This window comes from Hypomesus nipponensis, chromosome 6 (genome assembly GCF_054491055.1).
Source record: "Hypomesus nipponensis isolate SF chromosome 6, ASM5449105v1, whole genome shotgun sequence".
Classification (NCBI taxonomy): Eukaryota; Metazoa; Chordata; class Actinopteri; order Osmeriformes; family Osmeridae; genus Hypomesus; species Hypomesus nipponensis.
Genome location: NC_140366.1, coordinates 9,857,124 through 9,880,694, shown reverse-complemented (window position 1 = coordinate 9,880,694; position 23,571 = coordinate 9,857,124). Strand labels below are relative to the sequence as shown.

Here is a 23,571-nt window from a genome sequence, read left to right as displayed (position 1 = left end):
TTTATTTATGCATTCACTGCAGAGAAGTACAAACGTCTGACAGTGGAGAGGCAAGACTATGGAAACAAGTAAACACACACACACACACACACACACACAGGGATGCACAGCAGAGTTGACGACTTGCTGTGCAGACACAGGGCCACAGCCTTGTACTGTTAGGGGACAGTTAGATACTGACTGCAGGTGAAAACAAATAAACAGTTCTCAACCCCACACCCTGAACAAACATGCAAATCCCCCCCCCCTCCCCCCCCCACAAAAAAAAAAGTTGACTTGTAAAACACAAAATAAATCAGTAGCAAGTTTGGCTCTGGTACACATCATCATGGTTTTCCCCCCATGCAACTTTGAAAAGCACAGCATCAGAAAAACAAGCCGGAACTAACAGCAAGCAAACTTATAAACCCAGAGGAACACCGAACAACCGCTAGCAGAATTCAGAGCACACCCAGACGACATCAAACAAACAAGTGAAAAGTGCAACCAATTAAACCGACAAACAACGCCGAAACGCATGGCTGGACAACATGACACGAAACACTCTGTAAACTCAGTGAGCAACACAACAAACCAAGGAGAGGATGGATACCTCCGTCTGTCTCTCTCTCTCTCTCAACTGACCTTGCACAGTTTCTGGTAGCGGGGGGAGGAGATGGCCATCCTCTGGAGCCTGTGTAGGAAGACCACCACTTTCTGCAGAGAGGTGCGTACCATGGCCATCATCTTCACACTGCCACGAGCCGGCAGCCTGCTCGCCGTCCACATGCTAGCCCCGGCCGGCCCCGCGCATAGCCCCCGCCGCCACGCTCACTCACACACACTCACACACACACTTTCACACACAGCTGAGAGTGACGCGGACTCGCTCAGACGCACGTTAAAAGAGACATGCCCCCATGCACACGCGCTGTCGCACACACACACACAGAAGAGCCCTCCCGCTCTCTGTCACTAGCTTTGTTTCACACACACACACACGCAAGCTCACTCTCAGACTCCTGTTCCTGTCTTCCACACACCGGCTCGCTGAGGTTTAAGATGAAGCATTCACTTTTTCCTTCAATCACAGACGCACACGCACTCACAGATGTACACACACTCAGTTGAGGAGCGAAAAGAAAATCCTGTGAAAACAGATGTCGCGCTGACCTCCTTCCTGGAGTCAGGAAGCTCAGCGCAGAAGAAACACGCGACGAGACAAATAATGAAAAGTGGCAGAGAGAGGGAGGATGGAGGCTAAGGCTGAGGGAGGGAGGAGAGAGAGGGCAGGAGAGAGAGACAGAGAGAGAAAGAGAGAGAGAGAAAGAGAGAGATGTGCTTCTCTCGAATCGCGGATCACTCTGGCTCCCGCTGCTCTGGACCAACGGAGAAAAGTGAAAGAGAGAGAGAGAGGGAGGGGATGGTGAGAGAGAGAGAGAGAGAGAGAGAGGGGGGGAAATAACAAGCTGAGTGTAAAGCGTTCCTGCACACACGAGACGGAGAGAACGAGGGAGAGAAAGAGAGGGATGATGAGCGACGGGCTGGGAGAGGAGAACTGCTCCGTGAGAGGTAGAGACGGAACAACAGGACCGAGCAGTGACGGAGAGATTGAGAAAGACTGGAGGAAGGAGAGAGAGAGAGAGAGAGAGAGAGACAAAGAGACAGAGAGAGCTGGAGATGGAGCACGTGTGTGTCCCAGATGAAACTTTGCACTGACAAAGATATACTGTAAAAGAGGATGAGCATGCAATCTTATCCAAGACCAGAAATAGAGAGAGAATGAGAGAGACATATAGACAGAGAAAGAGAGAGGACAATGACAGAAAAGAGAGAGAAAATGAGTTATATGAGAGGGAGGACAAATAAAAACAGAGATACAAATGATGTAAAAAAAAAGAGAGAGAGGGGAGGAAGGAGAGCCAAGGTCAGAGACAGATGAAAGAGTGTGTGTCTGTGTGGGTGAAAACTACGGTAAAAGAATAAACCCGCTGTGCGCGAGAGAGCAGAAGAAGTAAAAGACAGAAAAAAGAGGGCAGTGAAGGAGTAAAATGGAGAGAAGGTAAGACAGCAGAATTGTTTCTGCCCCTGCCCCTGTTCAGCCTGGCGGTAAACGTTAAAAGCATCGATGCTAACGCATCCACGTTGTGCAGCATATTCGCTAAGCTCAGGTGAAAATATCACCATTGCAAAAGCTTCTAAGTGATTCCAAAATACCACTTGCCTAGTCTTGACTTGTGGACGTGAAAACAATCGGGGTGCAGCTTGAAGTACACCACCAGTCTTCCCTTAAGGACCCCCTGGGGCGACAGACAAAACACTCCTGTATGACACGAGGACTGTTATCTTAGTTCCTCCTAACATATACACACTGACTCACTCAAGGATGGCTGAAGGATATAAACACTCAAGAGATATCCTGAAAAGCACACTGACACCCGCATTCCCACTGACACACACAGTCCCAGCCACACACACACACACGCGCAACTGTACAAATACAAACCCACCCTCCAGTGGAAGCCATAAATAACAGTGAGGGTTGGTGGCATGAGGAGTATTACATTCAGGTACATATTCCTGCACACACAGCTTCCTTGTCACTTTACACTGACAGAGGGCCAACAGCCACCGAGACGAGGGAAGACACTGAACACACGCGCATGCACACGCACACGCACTCCCTGACTGAGTGGGTGAGGGAGAGATAATCAGGGGCTGTGTGGAGAGCTTTATTTGCCAGGGCTTAAGTGGGGAAGCCATACATGTATTCACTCAATCCGCACAGTATGGATCCTGTCTCAGGGGAATTAGAGAGAGAGAGAGAGAGAGAGAGAGAGAGAGAGAGACAGAGAGAGAGAGAGAGAGAGAGAGAGAGAGAGAGAGAGAGAGAGAGAGAGAGAGAGAGAGAGAATACTTTCAGCTTTGCATTAGCGCTAGCATACAGGGCTTCCAGGAAGAGCTCTTATGAAATCCTGTTTGAGAGCATCAAGGTAAGAGTGAGACTCCCCTGGTTCCTGGTAGGGGGGAGGGGGGAGGGGGGGAGGGCTGATTAGGGAGCAGGAAATGGAACAGGGAACGGCGCCTGAGGAGAGACCGATAAAAACAAAGTGACCTGACACTTCTCAGTATGAGAGCCTTATTGCTACATTGCTGACTTTGTGGGTGTGTGTGTGTGTGTGTGGATGTCTGTGTCAATGATAATGTGTGTGTGGATGTGAGAGAGCAAGTGTGTGTGTGCTCTGCTCTGCTCATTTCTTCTGTGCCCGTGCCACACCTTTCTGGACCAAACCGGTCGGACACTGAACAGTGACTGAAGACTTCCTCGTCTGTCTATTGTTCTTCCTCTTTTCATGATCGCTGCTTCCCTTCAGCGCAGTGCATTGCTCTTAGGTAGAACCAAGACTAACTAAGGGACAAAGGGAATGACAGAAAGACAGCAGCCTCCTTCACAGAGCACGTCCAATGCGAGAATGTGGCCCCTTTATGCCACCTTGCAGTTCTAGTATCCAAGGTGAACATGGAAGGGCGGTTGTTGATGTGCCGACATTAAGCTGGCAGTGGAGGTCATCACAGAGCCGAATCGACGTCTGTGTAAAAGGTAGAGCCGGCATGGAGGGGACGACCACACTAGACGCTCCTGCTGACGTCACGCCTCGGATTCCGGAACACCGTCGCGCTCTCTAAAATCACACCCGCGGGGCGGCATTGGGATGCCTTTGTTTGGTTCAGTGTAAACAAGTCAAGCCACCACAGAGAGGGGTCTCCTTAAGGGATAGCAGTAAGAGAGAAAGAGAACCTTCCAGAGCATTTGGGTCTTTTTTTATACATCATCAATCATTCAAATACTTAGTCGCAGATCAGACCACACAACCCAGACTAAGTACCAGACCCAGACCTGTCAAGAGCAAAGGAGGCCCTGCCTGTCTATGACTCCATCGCTGGGCCCAGACTCCAACATGGAAGCAACCAGTCTCGTTCATATCTATTCAGCACCCCTTCACAATGGACAGAAGACATCAGGACATAGACCAGGCCCTTAAGAGTGGTTCCATCACATAGACCAGGCCCATAAGAGTGGTTCCATCACATAGACCAGGCCTTTAAGAATGGTTCCATCACATAAACCAGGCCCATAAGAGACCAGGTCTCACATAGACCAGGGTTATTGTGTTTGCCTCGGTGAATGGTGAGTCAGCTGGTCAGCCGTCTGGCCCCTGTGCCCGGGTAGGCATGCTCTGTAGGGAAGGACATGACTGGGCATGTCTGGGCATGTCTGGGGTGGATGGACCTGACCAGGTTTGTATAAACCCCCACACTGGCTTAGACAAACACATTCACAAGTATACTGTTTACACACATTCATGGACACACAAACACAAATACACAACTAGACACGTACACATACATAATCAATGCACCTCTCATTCAGGGAATTTTTCTCCCATATTATTATGCAGATGGGGTGCGTGTGTGTGAGGCACGAAGCATATACTGGTGACTGAGACTACTGAGGCAGAGACTACTGAGGCAGAGACTACTGAGGCAGAGTCTACTGAGGCAGAGACTACTGAGGCAGAGACTACTGAGGCAGAGACTACTGAGGCAGAGACTACTGAGGCAGAGACTACTGAGGCAGAGAGCGTCATGGCTGGGATCAACGTCGCGTTGTTGTTGCCGAAAACGTGGTTGAGGAGGATTTGTCCTCGCACAGACCGGCTGTACAACACAGGACAAAGAGATCAATACCTGACAGCTCGGATCCAAAAACGGTGTGAACACGCCTCTCCCTCACCCCTCCACACACAACAGCACGCACACACACACGTTGTTGAAGCCATTGTTCGCATGAGTGCACACACACACCTCAGACTCTGCTCTTTGGCTGAGGCCCACCCTAATGAAGGCTGACAGCAGGATAATGGGATAGCACCTGTCCTCCCTGACACACACACACGCGAGAGTGGACATGCTATTTACCTCTCCACGCAACACATCTCACCAAGCCACCCCCAGCCCAACAACAGGAGCATCCCCCAGCCTTCAAACACACCCCTGCTGGTCCAACCCTGAGATGCCACACCCTCCCAACTAAAAACCACGCGACCAGGAACGAAAAAAAACAAAGGGATGTGGGCGGGGCCTACCTCCAGCTGGGCCCGGAGCTCCTTGACGTGGGCGGAGTCCCGCGGCAGCTCCTCCCTCTGGGAGGCGTCGGCCAGCACGTTGAGGGTGGTCTCGGCCTCCTGCAGCCACTTGAGGAAGAGCTCCAGCTCCCTGAGGGAGCTCTGCAGGGCCCGCAGCTCGCCGTCCAGCCGCGCCTGCCGGTCGCTCGCCCTGGAGACGCACCCGCACGCACACGCACACGCCGCTCAGCTCAGCTCTCGTCGCCACTGGCTGCTTGAGCTGCTGCGTGTGTGTGAGTGTGTGTGTGGTGACGCGCTGGATCGAATTTCGCACTGTTTTGAGTTCCGTTATGTGTGTGTGTGTGTTTGTGCGTGTATTGTGTGTGGAATAGTGGACAGGAACTAATTGAGGGGAAGTATGCTTGGCTGAACGGTCACCCGCCCTGTGATTCTATCATTAGCCATCGACACAGGCCTTATCAATACACTGATCTACGGTTGTCTATGGATACCACCCATCTATAGTGTTCTATAAGGACCTCCCCATGCAGATGGATTACTGCTGGATAGAAAAAGTGTGTCCCTTGTGTGGGAGGGTCATCATGTGTTACCATATTGTGTGACATAAAGGTGTGTTTGTGTACCGTACATGTGTGCATGCGTCGACGCATGAGTGTGTTTGTATGCATGCGTGTGCACGTGTATGTTTGTAGCCGTGTGTGTGTCCCACCTGTTGTTGATACTGTTCCAGGCTCCGTTGTGTTTGTCCGTGACCTCTTTGACTCTCCGCGTGTCGTCTGTGGAATACTCCCGCAGCAGCTGATTGGACAGTTCGTTAAAGGAGGCCACGGTGGCCTGGCCTCTGCTGAGGTCCTGGAGGAACACCTGAAAACACAAAGAAACAAACAGCCATGACACGCCACCGCCCAGACTAAACAACACCATAGGATGTGTTTATGATGACATATTATGTCATAGTGAACGTCCTGGCATTGGTGCCTCAGGTCAAAACTCATGACATCCTCTTGATCTAATGTCATAACCTCTACTGCATGTTCTCAACCTGTTTATATGAGGTGTCTAGCCCCTAACCATGCCTGCTAATTGCTGTATTCATATTTAATGTTTAATTAAAAAGGTTTTAGACATTGCACACGCTTGAAATGCTGTGGATGACGCACAGTCCTCCTCTAGTGGCCAGCCTTGGTACTGCAAGCAGAGCCAATGGCAGGAAGTGGAGTTATCTCCACAGGAAACAGGAAACAGCTGACTCAATCACCTGGTGTCGACGTCAGACTTGTTTGATCAGCACTAAGCTGCATCCATCAATACCCTGACAAACCACACAGGCATCACACTCATCAGCATACAGACAGTTAGAATCCTCATCAAACATCCCACTTTGTGACCATCCCAAAGAAGGTAATGGAGGGCAGGGTCAAAGGTTAAAGGTTACGGCCTGCCTCACCTTGTTCTCGGCCAGCTGATTAGTCAGCGGATCCCTGGACAGCTGCAGCAGGTTGTGGAGACGGCCCTCCTTCTGACCAATCAGAGCCTTCACCTCCTGCCTCTGCTCCTCCCACTGGTTGCTGTGGCCAATCATGTTGTCCAGCTGCTGGAGACGCGCCTCCACACCGTGCTGGGTGCTGTCCCACTGGCTACGGACCTTCTCCACTGCAGAGAGAGAGAGACAGAGAGAGAAAGAGAGAGAGAGAATGCAGGAGAGAGTGTTCAAGACGTCGTACATCGGAGAATGTGTACAGGAAGTTGGATGTGGAAGTGGGTATGGGAGGTAGGGTGTAGGAGAGTGTGTAGGTACATTTTTCAGTGATGGAGGTGCGGACGTCTAGGTTGGAGGTCTTGTTCTTGATGTTTTGGGCCAGGGTGAAGATGTCCTCTAGCTGGGGGTGTCGCTGTTCCAGGTCACTCTTTGTGACCTGACACACACACACAAGGCACTAAGCACACAGCAACATGCCCAAACAGCAGATTTGTAGGCTGAAGATATGCAGATGGGCGCACACACACACGTCACCAGTCGACACACACACACACCTGCAGGCGCCCCATGGTGGTGCGTATCTCCTCGGTGTCGCCCACGGTGACGATGTTGGACTTGAGCATCTGCGTGATCAGGACCAGCCAATCGGCCAGCTCGGTGGCCGTGTGGTTGAGGTCCGTGGGGGCCACCAGGTCGGGGGTGTGGGCGCTCTGGTGGAGGGGGTCCTCGCCCCGCAGACTGGCCATCTGCACTGCCGAGGGCACCGAACACACTGGGGAGGGAGGGAGGGAGGGAGGGAGGGAGGGAGGGAGGGAGGGAGGGAGGGAGGGAGGGAGGGAGGGAGGGAGGGAGGGAGGGAGGGAGGGAGGGAGGGAGGGAGGGAGGGAGGGAGGGAGGGAGGGAGGGAGGGAGGGAGGGAGGGAGGGAGGGAGGGAGGGAGGGAGGGAGGGAGGGAGGGAGGGGAAGAGAGGCCAGGCGTCAGCAGCTGGGGGACATGGAGGACAGCAGGCAGAGGAAAAGGGTTTGTGTCGATTCTGCTACCGAGTTGCTGTTGCTGGACGACGTGTTGCGTCCATGGAGACACGGCCGGTGGCTGCACTGACTCCTTCAGTCTTCCCTCCAGGGCCTTCCAGTCTGACGCCAGCTGCCCTACCTTAGCCTACAGGGAGCGCAGCAGAGCAAAGGTCATTGCATATGTGGTTAACTCATTTATGGCAAACTAATGATCATGTTTTGTGTGGTCATGTTTGTGTGGTCATGTTTTGACCCGCCCAATGGTTACACATGAATGTGGTGTGTGTGTGTGTTTGTGTATGTCAGAACAGACCTTGTCCTGGACAGGTAGTTGCTGTCTCCTCTGAAGCTCTATGGAATGGTTAAGAAGGTCCTCCAGCTCTCTCTTCCTCTCCTTCATAGAAGCTTCTAGAGCCTACAACACACACACACAGATAAGAGTGACGTGACACACATGCACCATCCTGTATATGGAGCACAAAAAAGGCATTTGGGTGGCCATGAGTGGCCATGTGTGCCAGTATGAGTGTGTATGCGTGTGTGTATGTGTGTAGACCTGTGTGTAGGTGTGTATGCATGAGTGTGTGTGTGTGTGGCGGGGGTACCTGGCTCTCGGCCGGGCTGAGGGGCCTGGTGCTGAGGTTCTTCTGGGTGAGCAGGATCCAGTCTGTCAGACGGTTCATCTTGTCCTTGAACGGACCGTGGCTTCTCCCCTCCACCTCCACCACCTGCTCTGACAAACCACGAGTCACCTACAGGATGGGCGGGGAGGGGAGAGAGAGAATAGGAGGGAGCAGAAGGTCAGGGAGGGGAGAAAGGGATGGAGAAAGAAAATGAGTCAGGATTTACTTCAAGTTGGGGTGAGGAGGAGGGGAGAGGAAAGGAGGGGAGAGGAAGAGGGGAGAGGAGGGGTTGTGGGTCACTCCGGGTCTCCCTCACCCTGCTCCAGTTCAGGTTGATGCCCCTCAGCCTGCTGACGTGCTGCTCTCTCTCCTGGGGGCTCACGCTGGGATTGGCCAGAAGATGAGGGGCGTTCTTGTTCAGCCAACCGAGGCTCTCGTCCTGATACTCCATCTCATCCGCAAAGGCCTACAGGAAGAGGGGAGCGTTTGACATTGGAGTTCGACACCCCCTCTGATTAGACGGGTCTGAAAGGAGGAGATTGGGATGATTGAGAGTGAAGAGGGAGGCAGGTGAGGCCACCGTGAGGGGGGGCCGGGTCCTCCTACCTTAAGCTGGCGGAGGTTCTTGTCAGAGGGGGGGCTGGGTAGCGAGCTGACGGCAGACTCGGCCTGCTCCAGCCACAGAGCCAGCTCTGAACTCCTCCTCACCAACTCTGACAGAGCCGGGTCTCCTCCTGCCAGCCTGCACACACACACACACAAGTATACACACACATACGCACGCACACACACACACACACAGACAGCTCACACACAGACACAAACAAACACAGGTACGCACACACACAGACAGCTCACACACAGACACACACAAACACAGGTGCGCACACACACAGAGACAGTTTGCACACACACAGGCACATACACACAAACGCATGCACACACAGAAGCAGCACACGGAAGGATACACAAAACACACACAGGTGGGGAGGCGCACACACACACACACACCCACAAACCACACACATAACAGATTAGAATCTGTATTTCCCTAAGGCCCCCGTGTGCAAGGCTAATCCAAACATTTACATTTATATTACAGTTGTGTAGTGATCAGTCCTGCTGATAGTTCCTCCCTACCAGAGTCTAATACACAACAGGACCCACATTTAGTTACAGCAAACCCATTTCAGAGCCTTGTTTACAGTAGGTAATGTGCAGGAAGATATTCAGCCCCTGGGAATTCTAATACCAGAATTCTTCACACACAGATCCTGACCCACTACATCAATCATCGAAACTCAAATTAATTGGGGGAAAAAAAGAGTGATATATAGAGTCCCCCCATCATTTTCCGAGCGTTGTCACTTCCTGTATGCTGGCGTGGTTACCATACCTGCGCTTCCGGTCCATGACCTGTCTGTTGACATCCCTCCATCGCTGGCTCAAGGCCCCCAGCTTGTCCTCCAGCAGGGGCCCATCAGGGGGCGACAGCTGCCCGATGATCCTCTCCCCGGTGTGGGTCAACCCGGCCAGGACAGGCTGGTGGCTGGCCAGGCCTTCCTCCAGCTCCTGCAGACAGACACACCCATGGAGATGCATTGAGTCCAAGGAAGATCATTCAAAGAACACAACATTCAAACCCCTCCATTTTCTCCTTAGACACAAAGCATCACGCTTTCTTCTTCCTATTTTCGCGCCCCTCCTTCCCTCTCTCAGAGACTCGTTCCCTGTGCTGTGTGACTCCTTCCCTCCCCCCTCTCTCGTCCATCTCACATAACGCGTGTGGAGCAGTGAGAGCTGTTTCATGCTGGACTCGGCTGTGTCTCAGATGGACTGTTTTTTATGCTCATCAGAAGAAAAGCTCATTTCCTCTGATGGGAAGCTTCCAGCTGTGTGTGAGACTAAATGTCCCTGTGCTGCAGGAGGTCTGTCTGATCCGAGCTGGAGAATGGAGGCAGCACCGTGCGTGTGTTCATACATTAGCATAGCGCCTCATGTTCTGTTGGGGTTTGTTTATCTGATGCTAATGTAGCCTTGGATTTAGCATAATAACTCCATGTTGGGGAGTTTCACATTTTACTTTTTGATTAAATCCCAACGGCTAACGGCAAAGGAAATATTCCGTTTCAGCCCAAGAACAAGGGCGCACTCGTACAATCACACACGCACACACACTCACCATTCTCACACACACGCACAAGCTCTGTCCAACACACTGTAACCCCCCCCCCCTCACACACACACACACACTGCACACTTCACCTGTCACACACACACACTGTACCCAACCATGCTTCCTTTTACCCCGAACACACACATACTCTCTCTCACACACACACGCACACTCACGCACAGCAGCCCACTCACCGCCTGCTGTGCCCAGGCTGAGTCCAGGTCCAGGTGTGTGAGTGCTCCCGGCCCCTCAGAGAGCTGCTGCTCTGTGTCTCTCAGCCACTGGCCCAGGTCGGCCATGTCACAGTGGAACTGCCTCCACTCCTCCACCGCACGGTCAAAGCTTCTGCAGCAGGGGGCAGCACAGAGCAGAGAACAGAGGGAGAGAGGGGGGGGGAGAGGGGGAGGGAGAGAGAGAGAAAGAGAGAGAGAGAGAGAGAGAGAGGGGGGGGGGGGGTCAGCATAATTCACAGCCCAGTTCCCACAGGCACAGAACAATACTGACGATAACTGATGTTGAAAATGGCGAGTGGCTATCTTTCCTTACATGTATACACACATACCTGGCATATTCAATGCATAACCACAATGAGTCAAGTTATGCTTTGAAGCATATTTTTGCAATTCAAATTCTGCCTCGCACTCGACTACAACTCCTGCCTTGTCTTATCTTAAAAGCTGACATTCAGTCTGTAAAAAACATTTCAAAACAGCAAATAAACAACAGAATGTTCCCTTCATTTTGTAATTTATGTTATCAAAACCCAACGAACGCATTCTTAAGCAAATGCTTCTGTGCACAATGGTTGGGGTGAAATCGGGTGAAAAGCGCTCAAATACAATTTTGCAAGAATGGCCCTGGGTCACCATCTGGGTCTTCACGGGGAAATTCACACTTCTTCCTGATAAGGGGAAATGGTTAGTCTACCCCCTCCCACACCCCCTCCCACACCCCCTGACAGCGCCCCCTCCCCTCCCCCACTCCTTTTTGACCTCTATTAAACTGTGCGTGTCTGAAGCCCACTAAGCCCTGCTAACACGGCCTAGTCATGAAAATTGACTAAAGACAAATCATGGCTACCGAAACCAACACTTTATCTTCATCTTCTGAATAGTGTCAAGTACAGGCAGGTCAACTGGTTTAAAACACAAAGGTTTTGGGTGGAGATCCATGCCCTGCTCCTGATACCCTGAAGGTACTTCCTGGTCATTATCTCTGCTGATTGACGTTTCCACCAATGAGTGGGCCAGGTTTAATTGGGGTCTTGAAGCTATATGGATCTTATCATATACATGACATGAGGAAATTAGATTTGGTTATGCTTTCCTACACTCACAAGTTCGATTTCACTGGGAGCCTGTAGACTATATAAACACACATCTCGCTTTGATCCCTTGCATCAGATAACCACCTGTTTTTTGTATTTTTTAATGAAGTACTGCTTTTATACAGCACATTTTTGACAGTTTATAATGCTGTGTACGAGTCCCCGTTGTACAGGGTAAGCTTTCAAGACAGTGCGACAGCAATCAAGGCCAGCAATGTGTGTGTGTGACTCTGTGCACCTCTGTGTGTGTGTGTGAGTGTGTGTGGGTGTGTGTGTGGGTGTAGCAATCTGGCATAACAGTCTCTGCTGTAGCTCTGACATTTAAACAGTGACCCACAGGAGGGTTCAGGGGAAGAGATCTGAGATGGAACCCAACCTCTGACTGACCATGATCAAACACCATCCCTCCCTCCCTCTCCCTCCCTCTCTCCCTCTCTCCCTCTCTCCCTCTCTCCCTCTCTCCCTCTCTCTCCCTCTCTCCCTCTCTCCCTCTCTCTCTCTCTCTCTCTCTCTCTCTCTCTCTCTCTCTCTCCTTCCTTCCCTCCCTCCCTCCCTCCTTCCCCCTCCCCCACCCTCCCTCCCTCCCTCTCTAACTCTACTCCGTCCATCCCATCACTCTGTCAGATCCAGCAAGCTGTTGTGTGACCGCGCGTGGCCGTGTGCGGGCCTACCCACCCTTTGCGGTGGTTGTACATGCGGTTGAGGCGGTCCCACTCGGCGTTGAGCTGGGCGAGGGCGTCGCCGATCTGGGCCACCTCGCTGGGCGACGCCTCCCGGATGACATCGGGCTGGCGCTCATGGATGACCGCCACCTGCTCCCCCAGCTGATCCAGACTCTCCTTTATACCCTGAGAGGGGGAGGGAGGAGGGGGGTGAACGGAGGAGGGGGGGGGGACGGAGGATTTGATGTGAAAGAGACAGAGACGGGAGGAGGTTGAAGGAGGACAAAGGTAGAGAGGGACAGGGAAAGTATGAGAGGTGATAAGTTCAACAGTGACTAAAACGAGACGGCGTTTCACAAAAAAAAAAAAAAAACACAATGCTCCTAGCTTGCGCTCGTTCTTATCTAAATCTATCCATCTACATCTTTCTTTTCCACACCTCTCCTCATCCTTCCCAATCCGCCTATCCCAGCTACTAAGATCCTGTTTCCACATGATTTTTCCCTCCCTCCTTCCCTCCCTCCCTCCTTCCCTCTCTCCCTCCTTCCCTCGCTCCTTCCCTCCTCCCTCTCTCCCTCCTTCCCTCGCTCCTTCCCTCCTCCCTCTCTCCCTCCCTCCCTCCCCCAGGCTCACCCTCAGTGTGTCCTCCTGGCTGGAGAAGTCTTCGTACAGACCACTGCTGAGCTCGGAGGAGTTGAGCAGCAGCTCGTTGTCAGCCATAGCCAGCAGCACCTTGTTGATGTCCAACAGGTAGTCAGACGGACTGACGCAGGCTGCCTTCTCCTCTGGTTCCCCCTGGAGGGCGCGCACAGGTATTACATGGCAGTGGAACATCAGACAGGGGAGTGCTGGTGTGTGCGTGTGTGTGTGTGTTTGTGTGTCTGTGTGTTCGCACCTCTCCTGACAGTACTGCAGTCTGCTCAGTGAAGCTGAATGAGGAAGAGGAGTCGTCCAAGGCAACATCTACCGGCCCGCTTCTCAGCACCCTCAACTCCTGCAAGACACGTATGTACGCACATCCACCACACACACCACATCCACCACATCCACCACACACAGCACATCCACCACACACAGCACATCCACCACACACAGCACATCCACCACACACACCACACACACACGGAGCCCAAGGCCAAACAGTACATAAGAAACCCAGCAAGACAGATACAAAGACCAAGAGCAGCAGTTCTCCAGACAGTGATCAGTGTTGCACCACTCTATGCTACTGTTCTGTACGGCATGATCAATATTAATAATATGCTTGGTATTAGGTAGCTTGAAGAGGTTGTGTGTGAGTGTTTGTGTGTGTGTGTCTCACCCTCTGAGCAGTGTACCGAGTCCGCAGCCTCAGCAGGGTGAGTCTCAGCTCCTCCCTCTGCTCCTCGTCAGGCATCAGCAGGAGCACCTCCTCTCCTCGCCTCAACATCTCCTCCACGCCCGCCTTCTCCTCATCAATCTGAGCAGGGAGGGAGGGAGGGAGGGAGGGAGGGAGGGAGGGAGGGAGGGAGGGAGGGAGGGAGGGAGGGAGGGAGGGAGGGAGGGAGGGAGGGAGGGAGGGAGGGAGGGAGGGAGGGAGGGAGGGAGGGAGGGAGGGAGGGAGGGAGGGAGGGAGGGAGGGAGGGACAGGGAGGGAGGGAGGGAGGGAGGGAGGGAGGGAGGGAGGGAGGGAGGGAGGGAGGGAGGGAGGGAGGGAGGGAGGGAGGGAGGGAGGGAGGGAGGGAGAAAAGGAGAGAGAAAAGGAGATAGAAAAGGAGATAGGGAGAGGGGGAGGCAGGGAAGGAAGGAAGGAGAAAGGACAGAGGCAGATAGGAGGAGGGTCAGAGGTCACAACAGTCCAGGTCCATATGGAGTGAGGGAAAGCCTGACTCTGCTCTAAGGCAGGAACAGCACACTGGGCATTAGACTGCCACTTTACTTCCTGACCTCAATTAGGATTGGCTGATAAGAAGCATGATAAAATAATCAGATTTGAGTCCCAAGCCGATCACAGTGCTGCTTGTGTCTCACACTTTAAATCAGACACTTTAATGCTTTACTATTTATATTGAGTCCATAAATCCATAAATGCTCCATAAATCTCATCTAGCCTGTCAAACACTGCCTTAGTACTTAGTTAAAAGCCAGACAAGGTTGTTGGAGTGTGTCCCTGTACAGTGTTTTGGTGTGCATGATCGTGTGTGTGTATGTGTGTCAAAGCATGCTCATGTGTGTGTGTGTGTGTGAGTACCTTGTCATCATCCAGTGTGTGAGCGAGGTCGTCCTTGAGCTCCAGGGTCCTCAGTGTGTCCTGCAGCTCTCCCAGGAAGGTCTGCTGCTGGCCAGGGAGGAGGAGGTCTGCCTCCCCTTGGGTCTGGGTCTGGGTCTGGACCGGGGCCTCTGTCTGGACCGGGGCCAGGGTCTGGGTCTGGACCAGGGTCTGGGTCTGGACCAGGGTCTGGACCATCTGGTCACTCACCTGTCCAGTTCCAGACTCCACACTGGTGGACATCTAGAAGACGAGAGAGAGAAAAGTTAGGAACATGACAGTGCATGTGTTTCTGTACGCGGGTTCAGGTATGCGTGTGTTCAAAGATGTGTGTGTGTGCGTGTGCGTGAGAGGGAGTGAGAGACTGTGAGTGTGTGTGTGTGTGTGTGTACCTTGGCAGCTCTGATGTGCTGGGAGACCTTGTCGTAGTTGCGGTTGAGCTCGGCCAGTTTGGGCTCCACCACGTCTCTGCAGGCCGTGCCCCGGCTGCTCATCAGGATGATGGCCTGGTCCCTCACGCTGTCCACACGCTGGCTGATGTCCTCCAGCTCCGCCAGCACCCTCTGGAGCACACACACACACAGACACACACACACAGACACAGACACACAGACACACACACAGACAGACACACGGATGTGTGAACATACAGATCAAAACTGCGATGGGTCAATTATTTTCTGTGTCAAACTGTCCACAGACAGACTGATATTATCCAGCTAAGCACGACACTCAAACCAATCTAATTCAATCAATAAGTGGATCCTTTCAACAACTGGTCAGAACAATTGATCCATGGATTTTTGAGGACCTTGAGCAGCCTCTCTCTGTCTGGGCTGGACAGCTTCTCGCTCTCATCCAGGGTGATCTGGGTCTGGTACAGCCAGGTGCTGATGTGGGCCAGGTTCTCATCAAAGATCTCCACCTCATTCTGGTGGCTCTGGAGCGGAGGGACGGAGAGGAAGAGGAGGAATGAGGGAAGAATGAAGGGAGATGAGGAGGGGAGGAACGGAGAGAGGGAGAGGAAACAGCAGCCGTCCAGCACAGTGGCAGGACTCACCAGGATGGCGCTGAGCCAGTCCTCGGTCCAGGTGCGTACGAGGCCCCAGCCCTTCTCCAGCTCGCCCAGCCTGTCCTCCAGCTGGCCCTCGCTCCCCTCCACCAGGCTCTGCAGCCCTGCACCGCTCTCCACCAGGGAGGCCAGCTCGGCCTTGCTCCGCTCCGACTCCTTCAGCAGGCCCTGGAAACACACACGCACGCACGCACGCTAGGGATACACATACGCACACAGGCACAGACACGCGCGCGCACAGACACACGCGCGCACAGACACTGGCCGCGACTCACGTTGGCCCAGGCGATCTCGGCGTCGATGTCGGCCGGCATGTCTCCTGAGGAGTTCTTCTGCTGCAGCTGGGCCTGGTTAGTGGTCAGCCAGTCCTGCAGGGCGGCGCTGTCCTTCTGGAAGGTCTGGGACAGAGACAGAGCCTTCTCCAGGTCCTGCTTCCCCTCCGTCACCTAAGGAGGTGTGTGGGGGGGGGCGGGAGAGAGGAGAGGAGAGAATGGAGGGGTGGGGGGGTAAAAGAGAGGAGAAAGTATATTTGGAAACCCTGTGTATATGACTGTATGGGTGTGCGTGTGCGTGTGAGTGCGTGTGTTACCTGTGCTCCCAGGTCGTTGTACAGTAGTTTGAGAGCGGTCAGTTGTTCGTCCATGCCCTTAGGGTTCTCAGTCTGCTGCTTCTGGACAATCTGCCGGCCGGTCTTGATCACCGTCTCCACCTCCAGCTTCACCTCACTCAGCACCTTGTACAGCTTCTACACACGCAACACACAGTCAGCATGACATCACACAGTCAGCATGACATCACACAGTCAGCCTGACATCCTCCCAAACAGACAGGGGCAGGGACAGCTGTCGACAGATAGCAGTTCTGTTTCTGTTACTTCTAGCTAGAGGCGTAGTTTTGTGTGGCCACATAGGGGTGTGAGCGAGTGTATGTGTGTGTACGTGTGTGTGTGTGTGTGTGTACATCTCACCATGCAGCCGCTGAGGCGTTCTTGGATCTTCTCTGGTTCCACCTCGCAGACGTCGAGAACGTGCAGCTCGGCCTTGGCGCCGTCCAGAACCCTCTTACAGTCCAGCATGCGCTGCTCGAAGTTGGCCGGCTTCTGGAACAGCTGGAACTTGGTGGAGATCTCTCTCAGCTTCCTCTGTGAACGAGGGGGGTCAAAAAACTAAACAGTTAACACACACAATCACACTCACTCGAGTTCAAACAGTCCGGGTCGTTTCTACACATCAAGCCATTTAGGTAGATAATGGCTGCGTTTCCCAGATGAGCTTCTTAACAAATCTGGGAAACGCAGAATCTGGGAAACGCGGCCAATGTCATTTGAGATGATATCTGCCCACATTGTGGTAAAAGTGGGTCTGTAATGCCCCCCTCTGCCCAGCAGGGGTCAGCAGCACCTGTAGCTGGTCCAGCATGGTGCCTGTGCGGGGGGCCTTGCCCTCGGGGGTGGCAGGGGCCAGGTTGGCCACGTTCTTCCTCCTCAGCTCCTCCACCGTCACCTCGTGGGCGGCGATCTCTGTGCCAACAGCCTGGGGCGGGGGGGCGGAGCGGGGGTAAAGAGTTCATCAGCTGTTGAATACGTCTGCGCTCCTGTAGATCCTTGTGTGTGCGTGTACGTATGTGTGAGCGTGCGTATGTGTGTATGTGTGCGTGTGAGTGTGTGTACCTGGGCTTCTTGCGGCAGCTGGAAGGCGTCCAGGCGCTCGGTGAGGTAGGAGGTGAGCGTCTGGTCCAGCAGGGCGAGGGACTCCTGCAGGCTCTGGAGGGCCAGCTCGTTCTCCTTCAGAGTCTGGAGGTGCTGCTCCAGACACACCTGTCTGCTCACAGCCTGACACACACACACACACACACACACATCAACACACAGCGTAGACAGACATCACAGCTAGCCTTCCACAGGCAACAGTTAGAACTACTTTGCATGTGACTATTGAACATGATCACCAGCGCGCACACACACACACACCTGTTGGCTGAGCTGGTCGTAGCGGGTGTTGAAGCTCTCCAGCTTCTCGCTGATGAGCTCGTCCAGGATGCCCCCGTCGATCAGAGTGTGGCCCAGCTCTCTGATCTGAGTCCTGTTGTCCCCGGGGTGACGCAACACACCCTCCAGAGACTGAGGAGGGGGGGGGGGAGAGAGAGAGAGAGGGAGAGAGAGAGGGAGAGAGGGAGAGAGAGAGAGAGAGAGAGAGAGAGAGAGAGAGAGAGAGAGAGAGAGAGAGAGAGAGAGAGAGATCATACAACCATGATTCCTTTACAGCTAGGCACCAATATTGCTGATAGTTACACAAACAAAGAGGGTCTCTGGGTGACAAAGCGTGTGTGTGTGTGTCTGTGTGTGTGTGTGTACCTCCAGTGCCTGGTTGACAGCCTCGGGGCTCTCTGGAAGGTTCTCAGTGGTGTGGATCTTCTCCTCCAGAGAGTTGAGCCAGCCCTGCTCCACCTCCAGGTACTGGAGTAGCTCCATCCAGCAGGACCACACCTCCTGCAGCACACACACACACACACAGGGTCAGGTGCCAGGTGTGGCCACAACCACAGTCAAACACATTTATGTCCATAATCAGACATAACTACACAGTCAAATCAAGGCGTGAACACAACCACAGTCAAATACATTCATGACCACATTCAGACACACACACACACCAGTCAAACACAAATACAGATATCCACACACACACACACACACACACACACACATGAGTGTTTACCTCCAGAGTATGACACTTGCTCTGGAAGCGGTGGCAGAGTTTCTGGTAGTTAGCCAGCACGCCGGCCAGCTGCTCTATCAGGTCCTGGCCAGCAGGGGGAGTCTTGGTCACCTGCATGTTAATGCTGTCCTTCAGAATCTTCACTCTCACCTCCTTCTGCAACACATCCTCTTTAGCTCTCTGAGAGACGGCGGGGGAGGGGTCAGGGAAAGATGAAGAAGGAGATATTAGTATGATGAGCATAATTACATGGTAAAACTCCCAGATTTCCTAGTCAGGAGACATGCATTTATATTCATGCTGGCTATCCCAGCGCTGAGTTCTCCTCTCCCCTCCACACCTTCATCTCTTCCAGTGCTCCCTCCAGCTCCTCAGGACTCTTGTACTCAAAGTCTCTCATGAGGAACTCTTCATCCACTTGGGTCATCCACTCCTGCATCTCTGCCAAGTCCTTCCTCAGGTTCACCTGCTTCTCCTGGCTCTCTGCCACACACTCCTGGTGGCTCAGCAACTACACGCACACACAAGAAGAAAGACACACACACACATTGATGTCAACTGGGCAACTGGTACAAGTCATTGCAACTTCGCTCATCCATAATTGTTACTCGTGTCCATATCTATGTGTATAGAACTCCAAACCTTTTTGTTCTTCCTCACCTGTTTACTTAGCATCTCCCATCTGGCCTGGCACTCCTCCAGCTGAGGCTGCCCCCACTGGGCCAGGCTGGGTACTGCAGTCCCCTGCACCGCCGACACATTCTCTCCCATCTGCTTCAAAGCACTCTCCACCACCTCCATCTCCCCCACATACTCCTGGAAGGAGGGAGGGGGAGAGATAGAGAAAAAGAGCGAGAGAAAGAGAGACACAGAAAGACACATAAATGTTCTCATTCGAAAGTACAGTTCCAATCTCAATTAGCATGAGACATTTATTTTGTGATAGCTCCAAAAGGAATGACAGGATCAGTCAAGTTTATATAGTGGTGTGACCTCTGACCTTGCACTGGTTAAGCTCTTCCTGTAGTCTTTCTGCATCTCCTTGACCTGTTGCGTCCCGTGACATCAGTTCCTGTACAGCGTCTAGCCATCGCTCCACCTCCGCCACACGAACCTGTCATCAACACAAGACCACAGGTTCATAAACTACAACTACAACAACAAAACATCAGCGTCACCTGAAATGACACCTCTTGTGAATACCTGATTGTCCTTTAGGCTTCCCAGGATGCACTGCAGCGTGCCCAGCTCCTCCCGGGCCCTGGAGGACAGCTGACTCCATCTTTGGAGTTCTTCCGGATCCGAGGCCTGCTGCGTCTGCTCAATCTCTATGCACAGAGTCTGAGGGAGAACAGAATGATGTCAGGACTACACTACCCATATGTTCAATGTAAGTGTGGTTAGTGACTGGATGGTTTATGCAGGGAGGCTGACTGGTTTAAGCAGAATAAGAGGCTGGTTTTGCCTGGCTGACTGGCTGGCTGGCTAGGGAGCCCTCTAGAATATAATTCGTTGGAAAAAAAGGCCACAACAGCCCAAACCAACAGGGCCAGCGGTGGGCATCATGCCCAGTATGTGCCAACTCTCCCCTGGCGCTGAGCTCTATCTGCCCCGATAACGACGCCTGGCTAGAGGCTATCCACATTCCACTGGTGAAGGGCTCACACACACTCTAACACAGAATCAAACATGCACATGCACATACTCACACACACACACACACGTACACACACGCACACACTTACAGACTTGGACCAACACAGTTTCTCAGACACGCACACATTCCTGCTGTCCTCCTTTGGTGCAGTTGAGACAGACAGCATGGAAACGAGGGTGTTAGAATGGGGCACATTGTATTCTCTAACCTACAGGCTTAAGGTGGCACACACAAACACACCATTTTTATGATTAGACAATGTGGAGGAAAGAAAGAGGCCCACTGTTTGAGAGACAGAAATCTATGACATACGCACACTGGCTAAATGGATCTCAAACACACCAATTATTATAGCACCCACTTGACCTAAACTACTTTCCCACATCCTTCCCTACCTCCTCCCTCTCCCCATCCTCCCCCACCTCCCTTCCTACCCTACCCTGCTCCACCACCTCCCTTCCTCCCCCACCACCTCCCCTACCTGCCCCACCACCTCCTCTACCATCCCCTTGACGGTGCCAGCTTGCTGCCCCTGCCACATACCTGTGCCCCCTCTACTGCCTCCTCTGCTGTTGGCACGTCCACGATGCCCTCTCTCAGGGTGCCCAGTCTGGCCTCCAGCCCCTCCACCAGGCTGGGGGCAGGAGGCACCGTGGGCACCTGGGCTGCCGTAGACTGGAGGCTTGCCAGGGCTGGAACAGAAAACAGGACAAGTCAGGCTACCTTAAGCCGGTAAACAATTGCATGACATCAAGCTTCCACAAGGGGGCAAAGTGATGTTTCTGAATTACCCCAGTGTTTGTGGTTGGTAGAGTTTTTGGTTGCTATGGCATCAGGCTTGTGTGTGTGTTTTCCAAATGAGCCTAGGGACACAGATGTTTGACTGCATGTACCTATTGACAACAAGCCTGAATAAGTTTGGATGTATCCAGTGGATGATGGCCAACACAGCTCTCCAATAGCATCCAGTTCACAACACAAAACACAAACACAACGCGATGAAACTCCCCAGACAGAAAACCCTACTTAGTGGAAGATTTGATGATAATGAACACACAGGCTACGGCCACAATGGAAGCTGCCTTCTTACCTTCTCTCTAAATACTCCTGCCCCCCCCCACCCTTTCCTTCTCTTTAATAGCAGGTGATTTAATGGTTGCATTATCTGCCTGTGTTTGTATACAGCTGGATTATGGAGAGAGAGAGAGAGAGAGAGAGGGGGGGGGGAGAGATAGAGAGAGAGAACAGAGAAAGAGAAGAGCGGAAAAAAGAGAGAACGTGAGAGAGAGAGAGAGAGAGAGAGAGAGAGAGAGAGAGAGAGAGAGAGAGAGAGAGAGAGAGAGGCCCCAGTACATGACTGATTGCTTGAAGCAAAAACAAAATGGTTTCCCTTGGCTTGAGTCCAACACCTCTGTGTTATAAAAGCCCAAGGGGCAGGGTATGTACACACACACACATACCTATCTAAAGTCAGAAGAAATACAGGCTCTCCAATCTCTTTTTACATGCTTGTTTTTGGATGCGAGTCGTGCTCATAAATACCTGAGGGAAGGTAGTGATTGATTTCCGAAGTCTTAAAACTTCTGGCCCAAAGGTAAGGAAAAAGTTTGGCACTGAAAACCCTTGTAATCTCTCTCCCTCTCCCTCTCACACACGCTCAAACACACTTACGCTGGCGCGCACACACACCAGAGCATGATATGGTCATATAAGGACATAGTCTATTACTTGTGCCTTACCAAGGCTGCACATAACCTTGATGTCACATCTCCAGCTTCTGCCTTGCCTCACTGTTCTCGCTCCCTCAGTAAAACCACCAGCCCTGCTGCAGGCTTACAACCCTGACCGAGCACTCGCATCGATTGCACTGACAGGTCATTAATATAGCATTGATGCTTCGTTGACAAGATGTTGTTTTGATGTGGTTGGTGGCCGTGTTGTTGCTGAGCTACCAGACTAGCCTCCAGAGACAGGGTATGGCTCAGTCCCTGAACTCGGTGTAGTGACGTGGCCAGGGCCACAAGGAAAGAGGTCGTCAGCATGTCGAAAGAGGGTTGTGTGGGCGTTGTGGGAGGGTTGCAGCCGTGTACCTGCGTCGACCTCCTGCTCCCGTCTCTGGACCTGCTGCAGAGTGGAGGCCTGGTGGGCTGTTACCACCACCAGCTGGTCTCTGAGGGTGGGCGTGGCTCCCAGGGAGCCCGCCTCCGCCGAGAGATCCTCCAATCGTGGGCTCAGAGCAGCCAGTTGGGCCAACTGTGACTGGGAGACCAAGAGACAAGGAGGAGTTAGGGTTTGGGCAATCTCATCGTTTCATTCACCGTCTGTTTGTTGAATTGACTCAGTCTATTCTGAAAAGGCTATGACCTCATAAGTTGGGCGGTTCGGGCCCTGTGACAGACAGGAGAGCTGCCCGATCAAGCTGCTTCTCGCTAAACAAAGAAAAGATAAGATCCTCCCCTCTTCTTGGCATCTCTAAGGCAACACTGTCCTGACCTGGCACTCTGAACCCAAGGCTCGGAGCTCGGCCTCGTCGGTTCCTCGGGTCGTCGACGTTCCGCTGAGCCACAGGTCGTGTTGGCCCAGGGCCCGGTCCAGCTCAGCCAGCTGAGACGAGGCGGTCCCGATCCGGGTCTGGAGCTGTACCCGCTCCCTGGCCGCCTGCAGCTCCCTCGCACACGCCTCCCACTCCGTCTGGGCGCTGTCCACGTCGGAGCGCACCGTGTCCACGCACGCGCCCTCTGAGGGCGGAGAGGACAAGGGCAGAGAGCGGGACATGAGAAGAGCTTTGGGAGAAAGTGAGAGTGAGTGGAGAACCACTCCACCAGCAGTCCAGTAACTGCATTGTCAACACGGGGGAAGGCCGGACAATTTTACTGCACTGGTAAATCAACCCTGGAGCCCCTGGCTCCTGCAGCAAGGTTTAATAACTCTACCTGCATGCGCACACACACACACACATCTCCAGCTGACTGGCAGTCTCACAGTAAAATTTCCTGTTTATGAATACCCTGGATATACTGAGAGGCAGTGGAAAAGTGATAAAAAAGATCTTATGAGACCAACTTAGATAAACATTGAAATGGGCCCATAACTTTATCATTTAGCAGTTAAACAACACACCTACAGGATAAGGCTATGGTTTTATAGAGATGGAGGTAGAGTTAGTAGTCCTAAAAATAAGTCAACATACCTTGAACGTCTTAACTTAAGATGCTAAGTTTCTTTCTGATTCTGATACATACATGTAGGCAGTATTACACGTAAACAGCTGGAACTTCTACAATATGAATACAAACAATTATTCCTACTGTAGATATATAGTTTTTGTTTTTTGTTATAAATTCCCACCTCTCTCAAGTTGTTCCAGCAGGCTCCGCCCTCCCTGGGTCACCTGACCAACATGGGCCTCCTTTGCCGTCAGCTCCGCCTCCAACGCCTGAAACGATTGGAAGACAGACATTCTTCAGTC

The 23,571-nt window shown here is 52.6% G+C and overlaps 1 protein-coding gene across 5 annotated transcripts in view; it reads right to left on the bottom strand.

The window, feature by feature from the left end:
- Window positions 1-23,571, bottom strand: part of utrn (utrophin) — a 125,430-nt gene that overhangs the window by 73,945 nt on the left and 27,914 nt on the right. For 4 of the 5 annotated variants that reach the window (XM_084699246.1, XM_084699249.1, XM_084699248.1 and 1 more), the window contains 36 exons: window positions 23,451-23,538; window positions 22,596-22,840; window positions 22,193-22,361; window positions 20,646-20,794; window positions 19,649-19,786; window positions 19,446-19,559; window positions 19,106-19,261; window positions 18,786-18,956; window positions 18,446-18,625; window positions 18,082-18,216; window positions 17,698-17,847; window positions 17,398-17,559; window positions 17,129-17,260; window positions 16,696-16,869; window positions 16,318-16,473; window positions 16,004-16,174; window positions 15,717-15,896; window positions 15,468-15,596; window positions 15,049-15,219; window positions 14,639-14,899; window positions 13,730-13,867; window positions 13,304-13,402; window positions 13,042-13,203; window positions 12,422-12,594; window positions 10,614-10,764; window positions 9,640-9,815; window positions 8,850-8,985; window positions 8,560-8,709; window positions 8,226-8,372; window positions 7,934-8,035; window positions 7,648-7,765; window positions 7,161-7,378; window positions 6,925-7,042; window positions 6,574-6,779; window positions 5,836-5,990; window positions 5,127-5,316 (listed from right to left, as the gene is read on the bottom strand). In XM_084699246.1, coding sequence (XP_084555372.1) covers window positions 5,127-5,316; window positions 5,836-5,990; window positions 6,574-6,779; window positions 6,925-7,042; window positions 7,161-7,378; window positions 7,648-7,765; window positions 7,934-8,035; window positions 8,226-8,372; window positions 8,560-8,709; window positions 8,850-8,985; window positions 9,640-9,815; window positions 10,614-10,764; window positions 12,422-12,594; window positions 13,042-13,203; window positions 13,304-13,402; window positions 13,730-13,867; window positions 14,639-14,899; window positions 15,049-15,219; window positions 15,468-15,596; window positions 15,717-15,896; window positions 16,004-16,174; window positions 16,318-16,473; window positions 16,696-16,869; window positions 17,129-17,260; window positions 17,398-17,559; window positions 17,698-17,847; window positions 18,082-18,216; window positions 18,446-18,625; window positions 18,786-18,956; window positions 19,106-19,261; window positions 19,446-19,559; window positions 19,649-19,786; window positions 20,646-20,794; window positions 22,193-22,361; window positions 22,596-22,840; window positions 23,451-23,538 — 5,670 coding nt within the window. The remainder of the gene's footprint in view (window positions 1-5,126; window positions 5,317-5,835; window positions 5,991-6,573; window positions 6,780-6,924; window positions 7,043-7,160; window positions 7,379-7,647; window positions 7,766-7,933; window positions 8,036-8,225; window positions 8,373-8,559; window positions 8,710-8,849; window positions 8,986-9,639; window positions 9,816-10,613; window positions 10,765-12,421; window positions 12,595-13,041; window positions 13,204-13,303; window positions 13,403-13,729; window positions 13,868-14,638; window positions 14,900-15,048; window positions 15,220-15,467; window positions 15,597-15,716; window positions 15,897-16,003; window positions 16,175-16,317; window positions 16,474-16,695; window positions 16,870-17,128; window positions 17,261-17,397; window positions 17,560-17,697; window positions 17,848-18,081; window positions 18,217-18,445; window positions 18,626-18,785; window positions 18,957-19,105; window positions 19,262-19,445; window positions 19,560-19,648; window positions 19,787-20,645; window positions 20,795-22,192; window positions 22,362-22,595; window positions 22,841-23,450; window positions 23,539-23,571) is intronic. The other variant, XM_084699247.1, reaches the window with a different exon arrangement.